Raw genomic sequence first — 25,259 nt, 5'->3', positions numbered from 1 at the left:
CGACACAGTGTCTGTGTAGACACTGCATCTCTTACATCGGCTGTTGGCTGTCTTGTCAATGTCATGGCTCCTGCAGTGAAATTGACAAGAAAGCTGGGAAGCAAGAGCTCAGCTGCCCTCCGCTCCTCTGGAGAGCTGGGAAGCTGGACCCCGGTCCCAGCTGTGAGCCAGGGGAGAATGGACTCTGCTCCCAGCTAGAAGCCAGGGCAAGAAGCCCAGGCAGCCAATGATCCCAGCTGGGAGCCAGGATGAAAAACACGGGTGGCCAGACCCTGCTCTCAGCTGGGAGCCTGCGTTAGACTCCATTCCCTTGGGGCAAGAAGCCCAGGGCAGCTTCCCCCACTCCCCAAGGGGAATGGGAAATGGATTGTGCTGCTGTAAACTTATAGGCGCAGACATAGTCTGTATCAAAGCAATTTAAGGCACCAATTTTAATCATGATTTAAATCAGCAAGCAGGAAACCTTGATTTAAATTATCAATTTTAATTGTGTTTTGCATTTGTACTTTTTATTTTCTAAAGAAAGATTGTTTCTTTACCTGGTAACCATTAAAACATATTGATTTGCAATTAAATATAGCCTTTAAACTAAATTAGGTGCTTCTTTTTGTTAACCAGGAGAATATTGTATATTCACATATGTTTATCTGTGGAATTGTATAGCTTAACTTACATTTATTCAGGTTCTTAATGTTTACATTCTTTATTATGCAGAAAATGGTGAACAATATATCTCTTATTTACTAGATGATGACTAATCTTTTATTTATAATTTGTGTAAAGCTCTATTTGGATGGAAATTAAAATATAATTTAAAAATATTAAAATGACCGCCTCGCACCTTAAGTGGGGATGGGCCATTGTCCAGCTTGCTTGGGGAAAGGGGTACAGTGCTTTACAGGTGGGGGGTAAGAGAGAGACACAGAAGCTGCTTCAAACATATAGATTGTCAGTGTCGCGACGATAACATCTCCCAGGGACTGGAAGGACTGTGGAGTTGATAAAGGGTGAGCCCAGCAGGAGAAGCCCCCATTTCCCCAGACCACATGGAGCAGCACCCACCCTCTCTGACCTTGGAAGTGGCAAAATGTCAGGTTAGTCAGGACCTGCTGTGAGCATTTTACAAAATGCTCCTTTCTTGGGTTGCTGGGAAGGAATTTTTCCCTCACTACCAGATTGGCCAAGATGGAGTCGGGGGGGAGCGAGAGGGGCAGTTTCATCTTCCTCACAGCAGGTTCAAGGGGACTTCGTTATGGTGAGTGTTCATTATGTAAATATGGGATTGATGTCCAATGCAGGTACTCCATAGGGAAGACATACAGTGATCAGATAAATAGCTTGGTAAAGCAGGGCCACCCAGAGGAGGCGGGGGGCAAGTGGGGCAATTTGCCCCAGGCCCCGCAGGGGCCCCCACGAGATTTTTTCAGAGGCCCTGGAGCAGGGTCCTTCATTCGCTCTGGGGGCCCCGGAAAACTCTCGTGGGGCCCGGGCCCCCAGAGCTTCTTCCGCTCCGGGTCTTCGGCGGCTATTCGGCGGCAGGGGGCCCTTCTGCTCCGGGACCCGCTGCCGAAGTGCCCCGAAGACCCACGGCAGGGGGTCCTTCTTCCCTGGGACCCGCTGCCGAAGTGCCCCGAAGACCCACGGCAGAGGGTTCTTCCGCCCCGGGACCCGCCGCCGAAGTGCCGGGTCTTCAGTGGCAATTCGGCAAAGAGGGGCTCCCGCCACTGAAGACCCCAGGCTCCCTGAATCCTCTGGGCAGCCCTGGACATAGTGACCAGAAACAATCAATTTCCTTCACTAACTACAGATAATACTTCCTTTGTTTAGTAAATGAGTTAATTTTAAATACACAAGTATGGTTAAACTTTTTGTCTTATATACTCAGAACATTTAAGGTAGTTTTATTTAATTGAAAATGTAAAAAAAATAGCATTGTCTGGCTATACTGAAAGGATAGGAGACAGTGGATATGGTTTAATCAGGCTGCAACTTTATTATTAGATGTCTGGGACTACCTGGTGGATAAAAGTGTACAGTGCATGTAACTCCACGATCATTTCAATATCAACCTGGGGGCTTCCGCCAGCATCCCCTTCTATTCTGATCCCCAGCCAACCCATTGCTAGGACTTTACCATCCCCACCCCTCAAATGAGGGTTAAGGTGGGCTATAAAGGAAGGGAGAGTTAGCTGCCGGCCGTGCCAGTCATAGGTGCCCCACCCCCATCCTCTATCCCCCATTCTGCTCTTTTAACAAACACTTCCTTTAAGTCCTTTACCACAGGGCCGCCCAGAGGATTCAGAGGGCCGGGGGTCTTTGGCAGGGGGTCCCAGGGTGGAAGGACCCCCCCCGCCGCGGGTCTTCGGGGCACTTCAGTGGCAGGTCCCAGAACAGAAGGACCCCCTGCTGCCGAATTGCCACTGAAGACCCGGACCAGAGGAAGCTCCAGGGCCCCGGGCCCCGTGAGAGTTTTCCATGGCCCCCGGAGTGAATGAAGGACCCCGCTCCAGGGGCCCCGAAAAACTCTTGTGGGGGCCCCTGCGGGGCCCAGAGCCTGGGGTAAATTGTCCCACTAGTCCCCCCTCTGGGCAGCCCTGACTATGTCCTTCAAGATTTCAGAACTAGAGGACCTCATCCTCTCACATCTAGTTTTTATTCATAGATTCTTGTTGGTTTTTTTTCAGTTCCCAATTGGTTTCTTATAATTGAATTAACTAGACATTGAACTAAACTACATTGTTAAGATGAAATGAAGAAAATATTCTCTTCATAACTCAGAAGAGGCTATTGCTGTCTAAAGCTGGTTTAGCACTTTAACAAGCTCTGGTTCCAGGCACAGCTGGTGACTTCCACCAGTTCAGTGGTTTGACTTTAAAACTTGGTTGTTGCAGCTATAGCAGTGTTGTTGTAGCTCTGTTGGTCCCAGGATATTAGAGAGACAGGGTCAGTGAGGTAATATCTTTTACTGGATCAACTTCCATTGGTGAAAGAGACAAACTTTCAAGGTACACAGAACTCTTCTTTAGCTCTAGGATGGGGAAAACTTGGTGGCAAACATGTACAACTTAAAATTATTTTTTTATTTAATTTAAATTATTTTAATATATTATAAGAAGTTTAGGCCTTAGCCTGGGTTGTGAATTTCAAAACTAACTTTAAATAGTTTTATTTTTTAAAAACTAAACTCATATTTAATTTAAATTAAAAAAATCCAATTTCAACAAACAAAAACATCTAATTTATTTTTTTAATTTGATTTTTATTCACCCAGCACTAAATTAATATCCCAGAATGCATAGGTTTCAATTTGACTATCACCTGCAGATTCATCAAACATAGCACACAGCCACAGACTTCCTATCAATACAGCATTTATATCCCAGTGTTAGTTCTTTACTTTTACTGCTCTTTGCTGGGTAGAGATCCAGAAAACAAACAAGGACTTTAGTCTCAGGGTACGTCTACACTACGGGACTATTCCGAATTTGCATAAACCGGTTTTGTAAAACAGATTTTATAAAATCGAGTGCGCGCGGCCACACTAAACACATTAAATCGGTGGTGTGCGTCCATGGTCCGAGGCTAGCATCGATTTCTGAAGCGTTGCACTGTGGGTAGCTATCCCGTAGCTATCCCATAGTTCCTGCAGCCTCCCCTGCCCCTTGGCATTTCCGGGTTGAGATCCCAGTGCCTGATGGGGCAAAAATCATTGTCGCGGGTGGTTCTGGGTACAGCCTCACCCCTCCCTCCCTGAGCAGCAGACAACCGTTTCGCGCCTTTTTTTGCTTGGTGAACTGTGCAGACGCCATAGCACAGCAAGCATGGACCCTGCTCAGCTCCATACCGCAATCGTGAATGTTTTAAACACCTCGCGCACTCTCGTGCAGTCTATGGTGAACCAGGACCTTCAATCCGAGGCGAGGAGGAGGCGGATACGGCAGCGCGGCGATGACAGTGATGAGGACGTAGACACAGAATTCTCTCAAACCGCGGGCCCCTGCGCTTTGGAGATCCTGATGGTAATGGGGCAGATTCTATCCATTGAACGCCGATTTTGGGCCCGGGAAACAAGCACTGACTGCTGGGACCGCATTGTGTTGCAGGTGTGGGACGATTCCCAGTGGCTGCGAAACTTTCGCATGCGTAAGGGCACTTTCATGGAACTTTGTGACTTGCTTGCCCCTGCCCTGACACGCCATAACACCAAGATGAGAGCAGCCCTCACAGTAGAGAAGCGAGTGGCGATAGCCCTGTGGAAGCTTGCAACGCCAGACAGCTACCGGTCAGTCGGGAATCAATTTGGAGTTGGAAAATCTACTGTGGGGGCTGCTGTGATGCAAGTAGCCAAAGCAATCACTAAGCTGCTGCTACGAAAGGTTGTGACTCTGGGAAACGTGCAGGCCATAGTGGATGGCTTTGCTGCAATGGGATTCCCTAACTGTGGGGGGGCGATAGATGGAACCCATATCCCTATCTTGGCACCGCAGCGCCAGGGCACCCAGTACGTAAACCGCAAGGGGTACTTTTCAATGGTGCTGCAAGCACTGGTAGATCATAAGGGACGTTTCACAAACATCCACGTGGGAGGGCCAGGGAGGGTTCATGATGCTCGCGTCTTCAGAAGCACTACTCTGTTTAAACGGCTGCAGCAAGGGAATTACTTCCCAGACCAGAAAATAACGGTTGGGGATGTTGAAATGCCTGTCGTTATCCTGGGGGACCCAGCCTACCCCTTGATGCCATGGCTCATGAAGCCATACACAGGCAGCCTGGACAGTGGTCAGGATCTGTTCAATTACAGGCTGAGCAAGTGCAGAATGGTGGTGGAATGTGCATTTGGCCATTGAAAGGCGCACTGGCGGACATTACTGACTCGCTCAGACCTCAGCCAAACCAATGTCCCCTATGTTATTATTGCTTGCTGTATTCTCCACAATCTCTGTGAGAGTAAGGGGGAGACCTTTATGGCGGGGTGGGAGGCTGAGGCAAATCACCTGGCCGCTGATTACGCGCAGCCAGACACCAGGGAGATTAGAAGAGCACACCAGGAAGCGGTGCGCATCAGAGAAGCTTTGAAAACGAGCTTCATCAATGGCCAGGGTACAGTGTGACTGCTGTGTTTGTTGATGAACACCCAACCCCCTTGATTGACTCAGTCCCTGTAAGCAACTCCCCCACCCCCTTCGAGTACAGCTTACTTATGCAAATAAAGTCACTCTCATTTAAAAAGCATGAATTCTTTATTGATTCATTATAAAAGAGGGAGAGAAGTAAGGGTGTGGTTTGGGAGGAGGATAGGAGGGATGGAGAAGGCCATTAAAAAAAAATTCACAGTAACGACATCCTTCTGGTTGGGCTGTCCATGGGGGTGGAGTGGGCGGGTGCACGGAGCCTCCCCCACGCGTTCTTACACGTCTGGGTGAGGAGGATGTGGAACATGGTGAGGGTTGAGAGTGGTTATACAGGGGCTGCAGCGGCACTCTGTGATCCTGCTGCCGTTCCTGAAGCTCCACAAGACGCCGGAGCATGTCAGTTTGATCACGCAGCAGCCCCAGAGTTGCATCCCGCCACCGCTGATCTTCCTGCCGCCACCGCTGATTTTCCTGCCGGTCTTCCTGCCGCCACCTCTCATCTCGGTTGTCCCTCCTGTCCTCACGTTCATCCCTCCTGTCCTCACGTTCACTGGCCTCTTTCCTGTAATTTGAAACCACGTCCTTCCACTCATTCAGATGAGCTCTTTCATTGCGTGTAACTTCCATAATATCCGAGAACATCTCATCTCGCGTCTTCTTTTTCCTCCGCCTTATCTGTGCTAGCCTTTGGGATGGAGGAGGGATGGTTGAAAAATTTGCAGCTGCATGAGGGAGAGAAGTATTTAGAAACATACATTTTACAGAACAATGGTTATACTCTTTCACAGTGAAAAGCAGTATTCACCTAGCACATGTGATTTCCCTACAAGGTCGCATTTTTCATCTTAATAGTGAGTGCCTGCAGCTCTGGAGTTACAGATCTCAGAGACACAGGTCCAGGCATCAGAATTCAGCTTGCATGCGGCCATGGTAAGCCACTGTCTTTCGGCTTCTGTAGTGATTTACCCCTCCCCCCCAACGCATGGCTAATACCACGCTAGCTCCCTGCTAATCAACAACCTTCCCACCCCCCACCCACTGCGTGTCTGGTACCTTGGGGAAGATCGCCGGTGACCAAACACAGAAAAGATCGGCATTTCACTCCTCCCCTCCCCTCCCCCCGCTTCGCTACGTGCAGGAAAGTTTTTTTTTTAAGCTGATGCAGTCCACGAACCCAGTAGAAAAATGGCTACCCCCCTTACTTAAATTCCTGATTTTTAACCAGGTTATCCTGAACGATATCACTTTGCTGAGGATAACAGAACAAGATAAAGAACGGATGCTTCTTGAATGCCAGCAGTCACCGGGACCATACGCTGCTATGCTTTGCCACGCAATGATACCTGATTACTTGCTACATGCATGGCGTGGTAAAGTGTCCTACCACGGTGGGCGGAACAAGGCTGCCTTGCCCAGAAACCTTCTGCAAAGGCTTCTGGAGTACCTACAGGAGTGCTTCATCGAGATGTCCCTGGAGGATTTCCTCTCAATCCCCGGACATGTTAACAAACTTTTCTAAGTAACTATACTGTCTGCAAATGCATCCCAAGTCCTCAGGGCAAATCAATCATTAAAAAAGGCTTGCTTAAAAAACAATGTTTGCTATTTGCAAAGGTACACTCACCAGAGCTCCCTTCCAGGGCGTCATTGTCTGGGATAGTGGCTTGTGAGGGCTGGGAGGACGGTAATTCCGTCAGGGTGATAAAAAGCTCCTGGCTGCTGGGGCTCACGGAGTGCTGTGTGCTCTCTGCTAGGTCTTCCTCCTCATCTTCATCTTCCCCGTCTGCATAATCCTCAGCCATGGCAGAGATTACAACCCCCACCTCAGAATCCACGATCAGGGGTGGGGTACTTGTGGCGCAGCCCCCTAAAATTGCATGCAGCTCAGCATAGAAGCAGCATGTTTTTCGACCTGCCCCGGACCTTCCGTTTGCTTCTTTGGTTTTCTGGTAGCCTTGTCTGAGCTCCTTAACTTTCACTCTGCACTGCACTGAGTCCCGGCTGTGGCCTTTATCCGTCATAGCCTTAGAAATTCTTTCAAATACTTTTTCATTTCGTCTTTTGGAACGCAGTTCTCTTAGCACTGAATCCTCTCCCCAGATAGCGATCAGATCCAGTACCTCCCGTGCAGTCCATGCTGGGGCTCTTTTACGATTCTCAGGAGACTGCATTGTTAACTGTGCTGATGAGCTGTGCATGGTCACCTGTGCTGATGAGATCTCCACGCTGGGGAAGCAGGAAATGAATTTCAAAAGTTCACGGGGCTTTTCCTGTCTACCTGGCCAGTGCATCTGAGTTCAGAATGCTGTCCAGAGCGGTCACTGGTGCACTGTGGGATAGCTCCCGGAGGCCAATGCCGTCGATCAGCGTCCACACTAACCCTAATCCGATATTTTAATACCGATACTAGCGTTACTCCTCTCGTTAGGGAGGAGTACAGAAACCGGTTTAAAGAGCCATTAAAATCGATATATGGTGCCTCCTAGTGTGGACGGTTGTGGCGTTAAATCGGTTTTACGCTCCTAAAACCGGTTTAAACGCCTAGTGTAGACCAGGCTTCACCCTAATAAAAGTGTTTGCTCTGTTCTACCTTTAAAACTGTATGCAGCTCATTCACATCTCCAGCATAGAAATTATGGTGTCTTTATTCCCTTCTACACTGTCTGGTTTCTGCAAAGGGATTCTCTAACATCTCCACAAATAGCATCTCTGCGTAGCAATTAGGGAATTAAATCATAGCACCTGTGAAAATCAGAAGAATTTTAATTAGATGTGTAAACATCAATTTAGGTGCTTAACATTAGGCATTCGCATTTGAAAAATGTGGCTGCAGAGATTAATTGTGTCATTTAGGCACAGACCAACTGAAGGAGTAGTTCAGAGCAAAACCACCCTGGGAAAAGTTCAGGGAGGGATTCTACCTCCAGGAGACAAAATTCTTCTTTGATTTTCCCTACACCTGGGGAGGGCACACCCACAACTACACCCCTTCAAGCTCATTCTCTCACTTGTGCCAATCCTGCCCAGCAGGCCATTGCAAAAGGGCTGTGCCACTTTCTCCCTAATCATTTAGGGTAATGTGTGCCCCTGGGAAAACAGGGAGCAATCCCTGTGCTCCCCTGTTCACAGAGACTATGGTGTCTGGCTCCTATGCAGACTGTGAAAGGTAAGGAAATTCATTATGGCTTCCTCTATTATTCACATGCTTAAGGGCCAAATGCATTCTAGCATACAGGGTGGAGATAAAATCCAAGTCAAATTAGTATTTCCATAGAGGTTAAAAGCTTAGTCTTATAAAGGAAGAAAATGCTCACTCAATCCATCTCTGTTTCTGGAAAGTCAAAGAAGGCATCACACAGAATGGCACCACAACTGGTCTCACAATTGATAAAGCTGTGGCATTGACCAAGAAACATTGTGAAATGATATTCAGGATACAAAATGTAGATCAAATACCATATGGGCTTATTGTTTAGCACACCAGAAGCTCTGCCTGCTAACAATGTGTGCAGAACTTCACAGTGAGAAAAATTGGTCTTGTAGATAAAGTACTAGACCAGGGTCAGGTCTACGCTTGGAAAGCTTTACCAGCATAGCTGTTCTCATATGCTGTAACAGCAAAGTGCTCTTAGGGTAGATACAGCTTATACTACCAAAATTGCACTTGTGCTGGTATAGCTTATTCCAGCTCCCCAACCAAAATAAGCTATACCGGCAAAAGTACAGTTTTACCAGTATAACAGCCTCTACCTAAGGGGCTTTTTCCAACACATCTATGTCAGTCACAGATCACATCTCATCATACCCCCAACTGAGGTAGCTATGCTGACAAAACTTTGTGACTCAGGAGATTTGGGTTAAACTACTGTTCTACCACAGATTTCCTGTGGCACCTTGGGCACACCATTTAATCTCTTTGTGTCTCAGTTCCCTATCTGTAAAATGGATATAATAATACTTCCTTTCTACCCCACTGTCTGTCTTGACCTACTTAGATTGTAAGGTCTTTGGAACTGTCTTTTAGTGTACAGCACCTAGCTCAATGAGGCCCTGATATCAATTGGAGTGTCTATTGGTAGTGTAATATAAATCATCATAATAGCAGGAACTTAAAGAGAACAATTAAATTGTAAATTTTATAAAATCAATGCATTTGATTATAATCACTTCAAAGTTTTATACAGATTGCTCACAGAAGTTATCAAGAGGGAAACTGTTGCAAGGGGTGTTAGAATTAAGCGAAGAAATGAACATTTTTTTTTCGCAACAAAGTTGTTTAGTTTAATCACATTCTTTGATCTGTTGTCAAAGCTAGTATAGCTAGAAGAAATATTTCCTCCTCTGAATAAACTTAGTGAAAAGATGTAGTGAAACTGCTTCACTGGTTTTTGACATTGGGAAAAAAATAGCTTGTCAAAACTTGTGAGTGGGGGGGAAGAAAAACAGACTGGCCATGTTCTCTGTTACTCCTGAAATTCTGAGGAGAAAAAAATGCACAATTTCCTTTTAAATAAGCAGTTATAATTGATTGTTTGCCAAAGGTGAATTTAAAATTGACAGAGTACTAAACAAATGACACAAGAAGGTTTTGATTGAAAAGAGAAACCTTTTGCAGTAGATATTGCATGTGATCTCCCCACAGAGCTTGAAAACTAGTTAATTAAATTAACTGATACACTAGCCTCAGAAGGAAGGTCAACACTGTCTCATTGTTTGTATTTTGGAGTTCCCTCAGGATCAGTACCCATCTCTCGCTAATAAGTCCATGATCTATTTCTTTCCACTATCAACCATATATATTTATGAACTACAGTAGGATTCTTCTGAACAATAACAGCTATTTAATTCTGACTTGGAAATATCTCACAAATGAGTCTCCATTCAACTCTGTTCCACTGGAATACACTTCAAAAATAAACAGGGAAATATTTCTTTCTGATTCCAAAACAATGGAATAGTTATGCTTTATAATAGGTACATTGTAAAACATTAAGTTTATTATTTCATTTAGTGTGGTAATATGATTACAATAGTATACACAGCAGGACTAGATAGACTTTTCCTTCCCCATGGTACTTTCTTGAGTGTCTGCCTAAGTATCTCAGGATTCCATATGTGCTACACCATTGTTTCTTGACCTTTTGAATTCCATGACACACACATCATAAGTATAAGCATCGTATGATCCTTGATATGATGAACTATGTGGGAACGAATCCAATATTACTAGTACACACAAAATAAGCATGCTTTACAAGTTGAATGCACATATCAAAGGACAAAATTGGTCCCTTGATATCTATCTTAAACAAACCAAAGGTTTTAGTCCCTCAGAGACTGAACTTTATGGTGTATTCTATTTATTATTGTTTTTTCAGTGACTCATTACTCAGAAAAACTTGGGACAGGAATAAAGAATCTTTATTTTTGGATAGAAACACTGGTAGTATTAGCGCTTTGCTGATATAAGTGCCCAGCTTAAAAAAAAATGATAAAGCAAGTAAAACTGGTTAGAGATTAAAATAGTTGCCCTGCTGAATGATAAGTAAAATCATTCATGTTACATGGATGTATGTACATGTGAGGGATTTGAATAAGTCATGCCATGTAAAGAATTTAACCTGAAAACATATTTTATAGTATACACTATATTGTCATTTATCACAATTTTGGGGGTGTGGACGAGGTTGGGGAGATAGTTTTGTGACATTTGAATGTTTCTAAAGCAATTATGTAGAATTATGGTAAACATTATAACACAAGATGAAATCAGATGGTATTTCTCTCCATAGCAGCATATTCCTAACTGTGAGGCTGGCTTCCCAGGGGAAGCTCAGGTGACCCCAGGGAGAAATTATTATTATTGAATCCGAGCCCAACATGAAGACTGACAAGAAAGGAAAAATAGTAGACTGATCTCATCCACATGTTTAGAGTAGTCTGAAAACAGCAACATTAAAAAAATCACAGGTTAAGGTCTTTTTTGCATCTTTCTTCCTGCATCCAGTTAAATAAGTGTCTTCTGTGCATTAGGCAAACTTGAGGATTTAGGAGGAGGATTGCTATGACAGTACTTAGAAAATTGCCCTACAGAATACACCCTCAATCTTATTAGCAAAGTCTTGGAAGCGGCATAGGAAGAAGAGGTTATACTAGCCTATGAAGGATTTCTCAGGCTTCTTTAACATGCAAGTCTTTTTTTAAATTAAGCTACTGTAAGTTTATACTATTTTTGTTACTCTTGAAACTTCTTTTCTTGTATTTGTCTCAGTTTCTTAATGAGATTCACAATTCTCTGTTCTTGTGCCATCTCATTATGACTCCCTTTCCTTTATCTGCAGTCTCAAATTAACTTGACATAGATGTTGTACATATATTTTAAACTAAATGTGAACTATTCCCTCATGCCCATGAGGCATTTGGAAAGTTGATACTTTCTGTTTTCAATGACACTTTAAATTAGGTTATTAAAATTCAACACTTTGCATATTCTGGTGGGGAATATAGGTTTGTCCCTCACAACAAGGGATATAGGTCAGGAAAGGAAAGTTTCTCAATCACCTTCTTCACATTCACTCAGATTTGTGTGCCAACCTCTGTAAAAATCAGGAAAAACCTCTTCGTACTTCAACAGAAAAATCACGGGGGCGTAGTGCTAGTGTAAAAGTTAAAAATGCAGCCATCTGTTGTTTGTGTTACATAGATTTTGCAAACTGTCATTTCCATAGAGCATGCCATTTCATCTTCACAGCAATATCACTGAAACACCCACTGAGGTAAAATTGCAAATATTTTGAACATACCATATGAAAAGTTATTTTCCCAGTTAATATTTGACAAAGACACTATGAGCACTTGTCTGTAGGTTATATTTGAATTGTCATCTGAACAAACCCTTTCAGAATTTGATGATATATAAAAATAAGTAACCAAAAACATACATAACTTAAGACATGGGGAAAAGAGAGATGAGAAAAGTGAACTACTATACTTTTTGTCCACTGTCAGAGTCTATCTAGTGTGAAATAGTCACAATTATTACCTGTTTCTATAGCATCTTTCATCCAGAAGAATCACAAAGTTCTTTTTAAATGATCTATTTAGAAAAATTACTTCACTTAGAATGAAGTGAATCCTTCTCTCCTTGAACTATGGCAACTCTTCAGGGGATTCAGTCCTGCTAAATGCTGATCCCTGAACTCCCTTGAAGAGAAGTTGAGACAATGGGAGTTAAGAGCACTTAGCACCACTCTGGTTTGGGCTAGGACACCATGATCTATTGCCATTCCTTTCTATCATGCTTGTGGGTCTTTAATTTTAAGTACTGCCAGTACCTGTGGGAATGGGGGTGGAAGAATATTTTAATTAATAAAGATGTGATACCATTTTGTTACCCTCAATAGTATTGTCTGTTTTCTTGATAAAAGTTATCAAATAATGGAAGCGGACTTTGAAGTTGTACATAGAAATGGCCATAATTTTATTTATTTATTTTTCTATTACAACCATAAAATACCAAAACACTTTTCTTTGAGAGAAATGTTTCATTCTGCTGTTCTGAACCCCAAATAGTCATTATTGGGCCACCATGGAACTTATCACTGAAAAAAACAGTAGCAAAGCAGAATCTAATAGCAAAAACAAATATTATTTCCCAAGGAAAATTAACACATAGGGTCAGACATGTCTGGGGTGGTAGTACTTTAGGTAAGATAGACTCAGCTGTCCCATGGAACTGGCTTCATAGTTGTCACGAAGGGCCCTATCAAACTTCTGTTGCTGGCAATGAAAATCTTTCCATTGACTTTAATGGGAAGTGGATTGAACCCTAAGAAGGAAACCATTTGGAGGAAACTTTCTGTTTTACTGCAGCCACTTTTTGGCAGTTAATGCTGTGCAGAGTAAAAAGTGAATTTATGAAATAAATAGCAAAGTTTAATCTATGTATCTATAGTTATATAAATATTAAAGTAGGTAGGTAGATAGAAATAAATTGCATTATAGCCACTGACACACAAACCCCACAACATCCTGTGTCTTGGCCTCCAGTAAAATAAGTTTGGTGGTCTCAATCTCAGTCCCTTGTGATCAGGAGTCCATCACAAAACCATCACCTTTAATTTAACACAATTGACAGTTTCTGCTCAAGAGAGGCAGAAGAATGAGTTGCCATGGTGACTGAACTACTGCTCCTCTCCAGAGAGGATGATTCAGACTGCACAGGCTGAACAATATGGGGAGCTCTCACTGCCACTGGCTGCCCATTGTCCATGTACCATGATGATCACACAGAAGACATTGTTTTCAGGGTTAGCAATTTAATCAACTTGAACCAACAGAAAATAACTATCTAACTAAAAAGAAACACAATATATGGGCTCATTGTGCATTATATTGGATTGAGAGGGGGAAAAGGGTTTCATATTGATTTAATTTATACTATTTGCCACCTTGGCTTAGTGCTGTCCTAATGGGGTGAACACTGTGCTTGACCTATTTGCTGGAATTCACCAGGACTCTAGGAGACCATATGGATTGCCAGATGGTCTGCTACAATGTAATGCCATTTATTCTAAGTATGAAGTAAGTGATAAACATAATTAACATTCTTTTAGCTCCTTACTGGATGCCTTTTATTAGTTTCATTTTTTTTCAAACATTGAAAGTTAAGTTAATATCTTGTTACTGAGACACAGATGCCATCTAATTACTGCAAGAGGCTGCAGCCTCTAAAGCAAAGAACCTCTGAATAGATTCTAACTTACTCAATGACCCCACTGAGATGATTAGTAGGTTGAATGCTAAGCCATAATGAGTATGTCAGATCTTAAGATTTTTTTCAGGTTACCTCAATTAGCAGTATGATGAACAAAGTGTACCAGTAACATTTTAGATACACCTATTGCACTTCATAGTAAACAATGCAGCTTGTACCTCCTGCTTATTTCAGAATACAATACATCAAATGCTAGAATGCAAACATAGCCATATCCAGAGAGGAAAAACAATAGAATGATTTCCATCTCAAATGTTTTTCTTAGGGCTTGTCTATTTCATATTCTGCCAGTGATTGTCTAAATGGCTTATTTTTTAGGAAACAGTTATACAGTAGCTGTGGCTTCAAAGAAAGTTTATGTTGGGCAGGGTTGCCCAGTGTTAGTATTGTAATACTTTACACAGTGTTCTTGTACTGATGTTATTTACATTGACTGAGGTATATGTTGATTAGTCTAGATTGAAAGGGAAATTAGCAGGTTGTTGGCCACTGGATTTAAAGAAATACTAAATAAAAAAAATAGGTAATATCACAAACAAACTCTTTATGCTTTGTGGTCTCCTAAAATGAGCTCTCCCATTGTTGAATACTATATCATTAGCATTTGTACTGCTAATAATTAAGGGCCAAACTGAGATTATATGGATGGTTGTGTAAATTAAACATTAATCCCAGGCAACAAAACACTTAGTTAAGATTGCAGGACAAATCTCCCTTTACAAAACTTTGCAGTGATCAGAGAGGCATGTTACAAACAGTAAGACAGACTCCATGCCCTGAGGAGGCCCAGCATAGAAGGGACAGCTAAGAGGAAAGGGAAGCAAAAATGGCTTTAAGACACTTTCACGCCTCCCAGATTCTGCATAGAGCAGGGGCTAATATAGGAGCCTCCAGCACTGCCCAGAATAGGCATGGTACAAAGGATTATACTCCATCTCCTGTCCAAGCACTGCCCCTGAACATCCCAGGACGGAGGCTCTGAGATCTACATCTGTAAGGAAAAGGACTAGAAGCTTACTTTGTTAAAAATGAAAGTGTATGTCTCCGGCAATCACTTTTTAAATGTATAGGGCCTGATATTACCATACAGTATTACTATTCAGGTGTCACTTCTGAGAAATATGTGGGTGCTCTTTAATAATTATGAATACTATATCTTAATCTGCCACTGGCCTGTTTTCAGGACAAATACATTTTGACTAAGTGTTTCCCCATAGAGAACCATCTGGAACATTCCAGACACAAAGGAGGAGATGTATTATGATGATCTCCTATCAGCTTCCACAGTCATTAAATGACAATGCCACAATTACTGGCCCTGATAACCCTGAGCTAGTCCCCTGGACAGCCTACAACACTAGTTTGATGGGGGGGCGGGGGCAAGTCTACTAACACTTAAAGAAGCCTCCAAAAGAGTGAAGAAACAAGGCAGCGTTTTAAAACACATTCTCCAGGGTGTGGAGAGAGATACTCAGACAGAGCGACCAGCAAAGGTGTCTGAAGAAGCAAAGCTTGCCTTGGTTGCCATTATGGGATGGTAGTACTTTAGGTAAAATAGACATGTATATAAGTTTTATTTATAGTCCTTTTTTTCCTAATGCGTAATTACCTTTTCTAACCTTAAATACAGTTATTCGTTTTGTTTTCAAGAACATGGTGTCTTGGAATATTTATTCACTGGGCATTCCAGTCTCTAAGGGAGGAAACCCAGTAGGACTTGCAGGGTGATAAGCAGCTGGTATACATGGGGAGTACTCTGATCTTGGTTTAAGATTGGAATAATTATGAGATTCCATCCGAAACAGGGAAGGGCAAGTGTTCCAACACCTCAGGGAAAGTGCCCTCAGAGAGACCACAGGGGGGACAGAGGGGCAGCTAGCCTCATAAACTTGATATTAATATTATCAGAATTTTCTAAATTTAAGTTCAGTCAACTAATATTTGGTACTGGGAACTCTTTGAGGCCCTGAGCATCATTGGCAGGTGAGAACACTCAGCACCCCACTGTAGTGCTCAGCACCTTGCAATATTGAACCCTACATTTGAACTAGATAAACCAACATATCAGGTTGACTAAATTTTATTGCCCTCCTTTATGTGTATGTTTTTTAGTGTGAGTGAGTGAGTGACTGATTTTTTTGGAGGTTTTTTTGCCTACAAAGTGACAAAGTTGGAAGTCTTTTGGAAGAATCTTTTGTCCAATTACAGATCAAATATAGTAAAACAACTTTATCTTGGTTCCAGACCTAACCCTGACTGATATTACTTTTTAGATTTAAGAAAGGATCAGGGGTTGGTGAAATAATTGGGTTCATGATGGAAACATAGATGCAACCTTAACACTGGAGTAGCTACAGCTATGCCATGATAAGTCAGGGTATGGTGAGCGAGTGTGCAAGCAGGCAACAGGAATTAACTTTACATTATTTAAGACTACACAAAACCTTAAAGAGCTATATCATTTGTTAGTTTTTCAAATGCCTTACCTCCTGCATACATAACAGCCAACATAATCGATGATATCCAAGCTATTTCACTATATGATGTGTGGAAGATCTCCTGAATTTCCTTGAAGAACACTGTGATGGCTTTTGGGAATGCATAGGAAAATCCAATGGAGATAAAAGCCCCAAAGACCACAACCCAGCCCCATCCTCCATCTGGGGGTGCGTATTGTGGTGCTGTTGTTGCTGGCGGCATTGTCAGGCTTTGTCTGATTTCAAGCTAGGCTGTAAATGAAAAGTAGAAACAATGTTTCAAATAGCATCCTTTTTGCTTTAGCACACTGAATTTAACAAATACATATTATTGATAATAGTGATAACGGGTTATAAACCATAATCACAATAGAGAACAAACTCCCGGATTGTACCAGAAGGCTTGGGATGATATAGCATGAATACTTGCCTTTAAAACCATGTCTATCCTAAAGGGAGAGAGGGAATTAATTGGCTATAGTTATTCAGAGAATCGCATTAAGTACCTTGTTACTGTTACAGATCATTGATCCCAATCACTGACATTATATTTAGCAATTAATCACTTATAGAAAAGTGACATTTTGGGCCAGATTCTCAACTGGTGGGAACTGACATAGCTCCAGTGTCTTAAAGAGTTGTCTTTTTAATTCAAACACAAGTCTCAAAATATAAAGTAAAGCTTGATTTCACCCTTATAGTAAATGATGGTAAAAAAAATGCAATCCACTGTGACTAAATGCCATTTCAATAACATCTGCTCAAAGTCTACAAGTCTTTGGGAAATAATACAAAGTAACAAATTGCCAAAAAATGCTTTTATTAAACTGAATGCTGTTTGAAATCTTTCACTTTTACTATATGAAAATGTTTTTTAAAAGTTTCAAATCAGATTTAAATTCTCTGTGTATCCATCATAAGAGTTTTAAAAAGTTACGATTTTATGATGTATTTGTTGGCATACTTTGATGTACACTGTAACTTATAAGAATACAGTTCTTTCAGCTGCACATTACAGAACTTGACTGTAATACTTTGCTTTTCTTACATACACAGAATTCCTACTGATGTTAGAGGGAGATCTGAACATGTATAGGTAGCAGATTCTTAAAGTCAATAACTGCTGTGAGGATATGAGAGCAGAGTTTTTTACGAAGAGAATAAAATGTCTCTCAAACTTTTAACAACTAATAATTTTCTATTGTAGAAAGCTTCAAAAGTCAAATCTTACAGATATACCACTTCATGTTCCTCTTATGGGAGGGATAACCAGTGCAACCAGCAAACACTATGGAGCCCAAGAATTAATGGGAAAATCAAATCAACCCCTGTTGAACCCTATCTAATTAAGGTTTATACTTTGCTCATCCATATCTGAACACCAAGACAATCCACATACTGCTTAGAAATCAACTAGTGTCAGTGGACAACATGTTGGATAGAGTGTCTGCTTCCCAGTCCTGCTATCCTCCCACCATGGCATCTCCCAACTCTAAAAACATGGAGCACCAGTCATTCAGTGTTTACGTCTATGCATTTCCAGAACATTTAGAGAGCATGCAATAAAGCTTTCACCCTCCATTTCTGTTCCTTTTTGGGCATTTCAGCTCTGTTTTAAGCTCAAGTGATCACCTCTATACCATCAACCAAAGTTACGGACCCAGAATTATGTGTAGGTTTCCATTATGCATACTTTTGCCAGTGGATCTCCATGTGATTTTTTTCCATGCCACTTAAAGAATGCTCAGATTTCTCATAGCAAATTGTATCAGTGGTGGCAGTGATATGATTACCTTTAGCAAAATGTAAAAAATGAACTGTGTTAGCTTAAATTAATCTCTCTGGAGTGTGCTTTGAGTACTCTCATAGTAAAGTGCATCTAACAAGGCATACAATATATATTAGAAAACAAGCATAGGGTTGTCTTTAAGATTATCTATTACCAGCCTAGTCCATACATAAAGTCACTGCACTCCAATATTCTCCAAGATGATTGTAAACATCACCTCTGTAATAACAGACCTCTATGGGCTAAATCAAATAAAAATACTTTTGGCTCCTATGCAAAGTTGGAAAAGCCCAAATAATTTGGCTTTTGCATCACATCAGACATGCCTGGTTTTGTCAGGAATAGGTATCTGTCGCAGACATACAGCACATAATAGATATAAAGTACAAGACATGACCTTGGACCTTATTCTGATCTCACTTATCCTGTTTTACTTTCCTGTGACTCCACTAAGTTACACTGGGGTGAGAGGAGAATCAGGTCCTTTATCTGAAAGAAATAAAGGGTATGTCTACACTATGAAATTAGGTTGATTTAATACGTCAATTTTTTTAGAAATTGATTTGATACAGTCGATTGTGTGTGTTCCCACTTAACACCATTAAGTCGGCGGAGTGCATCCACAGTACCAAGGCTAGCGTCAACTTTCGGAGCGTTGCACTGTGGATAGCTATCCTACAGTTCCCGCAGTCTCCACACCCCCCCATTGGAATTCTGGGTTAAGCTCCCAATGCCTGATGGGGCAAAAACATTGTCGTAGGTGATTCTGGGTACATGTCATCAGCCCCTCCGCCCCCCGTGAAAGCAATGGCAAAAAATCTTTTCTCGCCATTTTTCCTGGGTTACCCGTGCAGACGACATACCACGGCAAGCATGGAGCCCGCTCAGCTCACTGTCACCATACATCTCTTGGGTGCTACTGGCAGATGTGGTACTGCAATGCTACACAGCGGCAGCTCCTTGCCCTTGCAAGTTAGCAAAGATAGTTAGCAGCCGTATTGTACTATTTGCTGCTGTCTCCTGGTTCCCCCTGGCCAGCCTTGGTGAGGTGGTCGGGGGCGCCTGGGCAGACATGGATGCTCCTGGCCAGTCTTGGTGAGGTCAGTCGGGGGCGCCTGGACATAAATGGGAGTGACTCCAAGTCATTCCCTTCTTTAAATTTTGTCTAATGGAGATTCAGTCCTGCCTGGAATATCAGGCAAGCCTACCAAAGAACCAGAGTGGCAAACGGCCACTCCGGGTCAGAGCTCCAGACATCCCGCTTCTATGATGAGCTGCATGTCATTCTAGGGGGTGCCCCTACAACTACCCCACCACTGTGCTTCCCTCCTTTCCCACCCCTCCCAGGTTACCTTGGCAGTTATCCCCCCATTTGTGTGATGGATTAATAAAGAATGCATGAATCTGAAACAATGACTTTATTGTCTCTGCAAGCGAAGATCAAAGGGGGGAGGGGAAGGGGAGGGCGGTTGGCTTACAGGGAAGTCGAGTGAACCAAGGGGGCGGGTTTTCATCAAGGAGAAACAAACAGAACTTTCACACCATAGCCTGGCCAGTCATGAAACTGGTTTTCAAAGCTTCTCTGATGCGCAGCGCTTCCTGCTGTGCTCTTCTAACCGCCCTAGTGTCTGGCTGCCCTTAATCATTTTGTCTTTTAGAATGGAGTTCTGATAGCACGGATTTGTCTCCCCATACAGCGATCAAATCCAGTACCTCCCATTTGGTCCATGCTGGAGCTCTTTTGCGATTCTGGGACTCCATGCTCACCTGTGCTGTGATGAGCTTTGCATGGTCACCTGTGCTGATCAGCTCACCACGGTGGCCAAATAGGAAATGAAATTCAAAAGTTCGCGGGTCTTTTCCTGTCTACCTGGCCAGTGCATCTGAGTTGAGAGTTCTGTCCAGATTGGTCACAATGGAGCACTCTGGGATAGCTCCCAGAGGCCAATTGCGTCCACACTACCCCAAATTTGACCCAGCAGGGTCGATTTCAGCGCTAATCCCCTCGTTGGGGAGAAGTACAGAAATTGATTTTAAGAGCCCTTTAAGTCAACAAAAATGGCTTCGTCATGTGGACGGATGCAGGCTTAAATTGATCTAATGCTGCTAAATTCGACTTAAACTCATACTGTAGACCAGGGCAAAGAATCTGGACAATGGGGACAAAGAGTTTTTTCTGACTGCATAGATTGCTAGCTGATGTTTAATTTCAGCAAAACACTTAAGCCCATGATTAAGTCCCTTGCTGAATCAGGGTCTGAAATGCTAAAACTAAAAAAAACCATTTCCCCTGGCCATCCAAAAGACATGCTGATTTATTAATCCCGCTTCTAAGCATTCAGAAAACAAACTCAATTTAGCATGAAATACACTATTTCATTCCTATAGGTGCCAACTGAGGGTATACTACAGGATAATTGAAGAGATTCCTACCTGCTACTGATCACAATTTCCTAGCTCTGCTGACAAACTTTTTGGATACATCCTACAAATACACATTTAAAAAATTTAGACATGAATCTATTTTCCTATATTTCATCAGTTTGAACTGAAGATATTTCAGATTCATGTATCAAAATTTTAACCCCATTAAAATTATACCAATGCAGTCTATACAACATCAGCTTTTAAGTCCATAATGTAACATAGTTTAAAGTGATAATAAACTGAGTAAGTACTCCATTTTATATATATATATATACACACACCTGTTTAAAAATCACTACCATCACATCACTGAGGAAAAAGTTGAACAAATATAGTTTTTGAACCCTACAAAAACATAAACCCCCAGGAAATTCACCTCTTGCATAGGCTTTTCCACCAGGTGCTGGGCTGGCTCTGCTTGTTCTTTGCCCTCATGGGCCAGGACCTGATTATGCTAAGCACAATTATCTAGATTTCACTTTGCTTACTGGAATCTAATTTCTGGCCACTAAGAAAATCAACTGGGTAAATGTTCAGTCCATCTCTGTGGATGGTTCAGTGTCAAAGGTTAGTACCAGTGAATGCCACTGAAAGAAAGAAAGAAAAAGAAAATATTGCAGTAACGAGGTCAGACTAAGGCCAATATCTAGAGATAAATAATAAATCTTGATATCATGCCCCGCAGCTTTTGGTCAGCCATGACCAACATGTTCAGATTGTTCTTCTCCCAGTACTTTATTAATATTCTGCAGTTGCCCACTGCCCAAATGAACCATCAAGAGCTTGTCAAGAAATAGTCTGAAAAGGTTTGTCTTTCTCAGATTTACAGAACCTCTACATTTAGGTGAGTTGCAGTTTTGCTTTTGTGTGTATCTAACAGGAAATGTTATTAGGTTTGGGAGGTTTTTTTTTAAACCAAAGTAGGCTTGCAACTTCTTTGTACTTGATTAGGTAGCCATTCATCTGTGACGGAAAGAACTTGGGACATGAAAAATCTGCCCTTAAGGTACAATAACATTAATTCTTGGTATGTGTCCAGTGCTTTCCAAACCTGTAGGATGAGCCAAGGATAACAAAGGGCTTTGCAAAAATGTGTGGATTAAGCTTCACAGTACCTCGTGAAACCGTTCATTATTATCCCTTTTACAGATGGGGAAACTAATGTACAGAGAGGTTAAACAACTTGCCCAAGTCTCACAATAAATCAGTGGCAGAGTAGGGATAAGGATCAGTGTCTAAGTGAAGTATGTGGTAAGGGTGTAGTTTTCATAAGTACCTAGATAATTTAGGAACCCAAATCCCATTGATTTGTACAGGGGTCTGCCGGCATGGATTAAATTGTAGAATCGGGGCCCAAGTCAAAAAGAAATTTGAGGTTTAGTGATTTGAATAATCTATATGATATACCTTAATCCCAAACTCATTCATCACTAGGCATGTCTACTACATTTAAAATCAATGGTTTGCTGGTCACACCAGTTCAGAAGAATGGACTACACAGGAATTACACTTTCTTCAATACAGAGGAAAATTGTCTTGTTTAAACACTGCAGAAATTACAGTTTTCTAATATTTTTATAAACTATTATTTACTGGGCTTTGGGTAATTTTTTGTTATGGCAGGAGTCACCAGATGGGATAGTCAGGCATACTTGTACACGTTCTTTCTATTACCCCGTGAACACTGTTCAGTCTTTGAAGAAAAGTTATAATGCAAGCAGCAGGAGAATTTGCACTCTGTCTTAATCTTTATAAATACAGTCAATTCTAGGGGCAGAGTTACTGGGCATTGCAGTGTGTTTTGGCAAAGATTCCCTAAAGAAGATAAGTGTTTGTGTAACCCACACACCTTCTGGGAGTAGTGTTCTGTCCAATCTAGTGGCACCGAGACCACTTAGAGAGAGAGATAAAATTAGTCTGCTCTACAGCTTTAGCTAGCAGCCAGTTGGCTTCTCGCTCATGCAGGAGTAGCTCATGCACTAAGCTCAAAAGGCCCCAGGTTCAGTCCTGCCCAACAGCTGGGGTTTATCAGCATTGCAAGTGGCAGCTATTCTGGGATTTCAACTGGGAAGTCTCTGAAACTCAGGATATGCTTCCTCAGTTAGGGGAAGTATGTGACCCACAAACAGGGGTGAAAGTGGGCCAGTACAGCATACTAGTAAGAAGCTGGTACTAGCCTGTACGCAGCTGACGTTAAAGTGCTGCCATGGCAAAGAACCCTCCTTAAAGTGCTGCAGCAGCACTTTAATGTCACTGCCCCTTTTGCCCCCCACCCGGGTTGGTGGCCCTGCTGATAGGGATTCTGCTGGCAGGGTTACTGATGGGGGGGGAGGGGCAGCTGCCCTGAGGTCAGCAATTTAAATCGCTGCCAGAGCGGGCCAGGCAGCGCAGATGGGCTGGCTGGGGGAGGCTCACCCCTAGCCCCGCCCCTTCTGCCCGAGGCCCAGAGCTGGGCCCCCATACCAGTAAATGTTTAATATTACTTTCACCCCTGCCCACATACCTCCTGGGTGTGGTGTTCTGTCCCATCTAGTGGCACCGAAACCACTTAGAGAGATAAAATGAGTCTAAAATGAGTTGGCTTCTAGCTCATGCAGTAGAGGCTCCTGCACTAAACTCCGGAAGTCCCAGTGTCGATCCTGCCTGCCGATGACCAGGATCTGTCAGCATTACACTTACATGCAGTTTGACCACTTCTTTTTAAGGACTAAGGTATATAATGTAAATAAAACAAGTTACACTAAAAAAAATACCCAGACTTTGCTTAAACGATTTTCCCTCCAATGGGGAAACGAATTTGCAAGGTACCAAATTATGGCTGACTGTATTATGCCCTTTTCATAAGGATGAAGTGTTCTACTAAAGGTGCTTTAAATACAGAAATATACATTGTTGAAGAAGAGCAAGGAAGTAATATAAAGAGAGAATGGCTGTACACATATTAATTAAACAGGCACCCATCCCACACTGTGAACACCTATAGGCAATTTATTTTATGCAATAAATATGGTAATAGACTGCTCACTCTGGTGCAATAACTATACAAATATGCCCCAGCAGGCTTTGTAGTTAAATAAGACTCCCCACATCCACTCAAAGCAGATATAATAATAAAGCTTCTCTGCTCTGCAGCCCACCCCCTCCACAAATGAGTGCAAGAAAGATGAGCTATGTCTCATGCCTAGAGTGTTAATAAAGTCAAGCTTTAGAAGACCAAAGTGGGGGAGACAAGTTCCAAAGCCAAAAAAACTTCTGCTTAAAGAGCTTGCCAGTTTGATGCTGGGATGTGCTGATGCTGAGTCCCAGCACACACTGAATGTAAGGGAAGAACCTAGTTTAGTGAGCTAAACAATGATAATTTCAGATGTAAATCCTCATGTCACTGGGAATATTTGGATGAATGCACTTAGGGTGATATTCACCCATGTTCAGGCAACCAGCACAAGGCCTAGGTATCATTTAAATCCTATTCCCCATTTAAGACTTCAAAAAAGGGTTTATGTGAATGCCAAGCTTTACACTTGCCTTATGCATGTGGGTGAACCCAGAGAGCATGATTCAAATACCACTTACATCAGTGTAAGGCCCCGGTTCAACAAAGCACTTACTCACATATTTAACTTTAAGCATGTGCTTAAGTCCATCCTCTGACATGTCATTCCATATTCTCTATGAAAATATGCTTACGATATGAATATGACATAACTGAGATACGCTTTATGCAAGATGGCTCATGTGAGATATCATTGGAAAGTTTATGATTTACTGAATGTGATTATCCAATTTATATACCTGTATCATTTCTGTATCTGAAGTAGGAATATTGACTATGTATCTGTATTTCAACTATGTTACTTTAGGTGACATCCACGACTAACACTTCAGGTACAACAATGGAAAAGCCAGACAGGGCAGATGGCCCATCAATGAGGACAATAGACTGTGAAAAGCTTGGCCTTCCTGTGGACGCTCCATACTGTCACTGGCTCATAGTCGCTATGATCCTACAGAGTCAGGTGGTCTTGTCATCTGATACTAAAACATTATCTGGGACTTCTTGTAACTTTCCACTGTAAGGGAAGGGGGTTCAAGTTTGGGAAACAAAGGATTCCCACCTCATGTAAATCCTATTTAAGGGTGGGGAGGAAGGCAACAGGACTCCTCCTCTCCATGGCTGTCTGCCCAAGAAGAAATTCTGCAAAAGCCATCTGAAGGGAAGGCCAGGGGGAATCCAGTCTAAGACAGGGGTCCAGTCTGAAATGGAATATAACTGGAACTTTGAACCACAGAAACTTTGCAACTTGCCTGCAACAATATCTAGGGTGAGAAATACTATTTCTAACCAATTTCTTTAGCGAAACTGGCTTAATTTGCATGTTTGATTTCGTTTGCTTAGTAATCTGCTTTGTTTCTTTTACCACCTAAAATTTGCCTTTTATAGTTAATAAAATTTGTTCTGTTTATTATTAAACTCAGTTTCTGTAATTTCTAACTGGGGGTGGGGGCAAGAGGTGTGCACACCTCTCTCCACATTGAGGGAGGGGACAAATTTTGTAATATATCTTTGGGTCTGCACTCAGAAGGAGGTGGACATCTGAGTGCTGGAGCAAGTCCCTTAAACTGAGTCTTCCCAGAGCTGATCTGCAGCTGGGTGTGGC

General features: G+C 42.3%; 1 protein-coding gene across 1 annotated transcript in view; it reads right to left on the bottom strand.

The window, feature by feature from the left end:
* The window catches only part of SLC16A7 (solute carrier family 16 member 7), a 61,223-nt gene extending 44,615 nt beyond the window's left edge, over positions 1 to 16,608 (bottom strand). The window contains exon 1 of the mRNA XM_044988268.1: positions 16,395 to 16,608. Within this exon, the coding sequence (XP_044844203.1) occupies positions 16,395 to 16,608 (214 nt within the window). The remainder of the gene's footprint in view (positions 1 to 16,394) is intronic.
* Positions 16,609 to 25,259: the final 8,651 nt, after the last annotated feature.

The sequence above is a fragment of the Mauremys mutica genome, chromosome 1 (assembly GCF_020497125.1).
Source record: "Mauremys mutica isolate MM-2020 ecotype Southern chromosome 1, ASM2049712v1, whole genome shotgun sequence".
NCBI classification, from domain to species: Eukaryota; Metazoa; Chordata; order Testudines; family Geoemydidae; genus Mauremys; species Mauremys mutica.
This window is presented reverse-complemented; position numbering and strand designations above follow the sequence as displayed.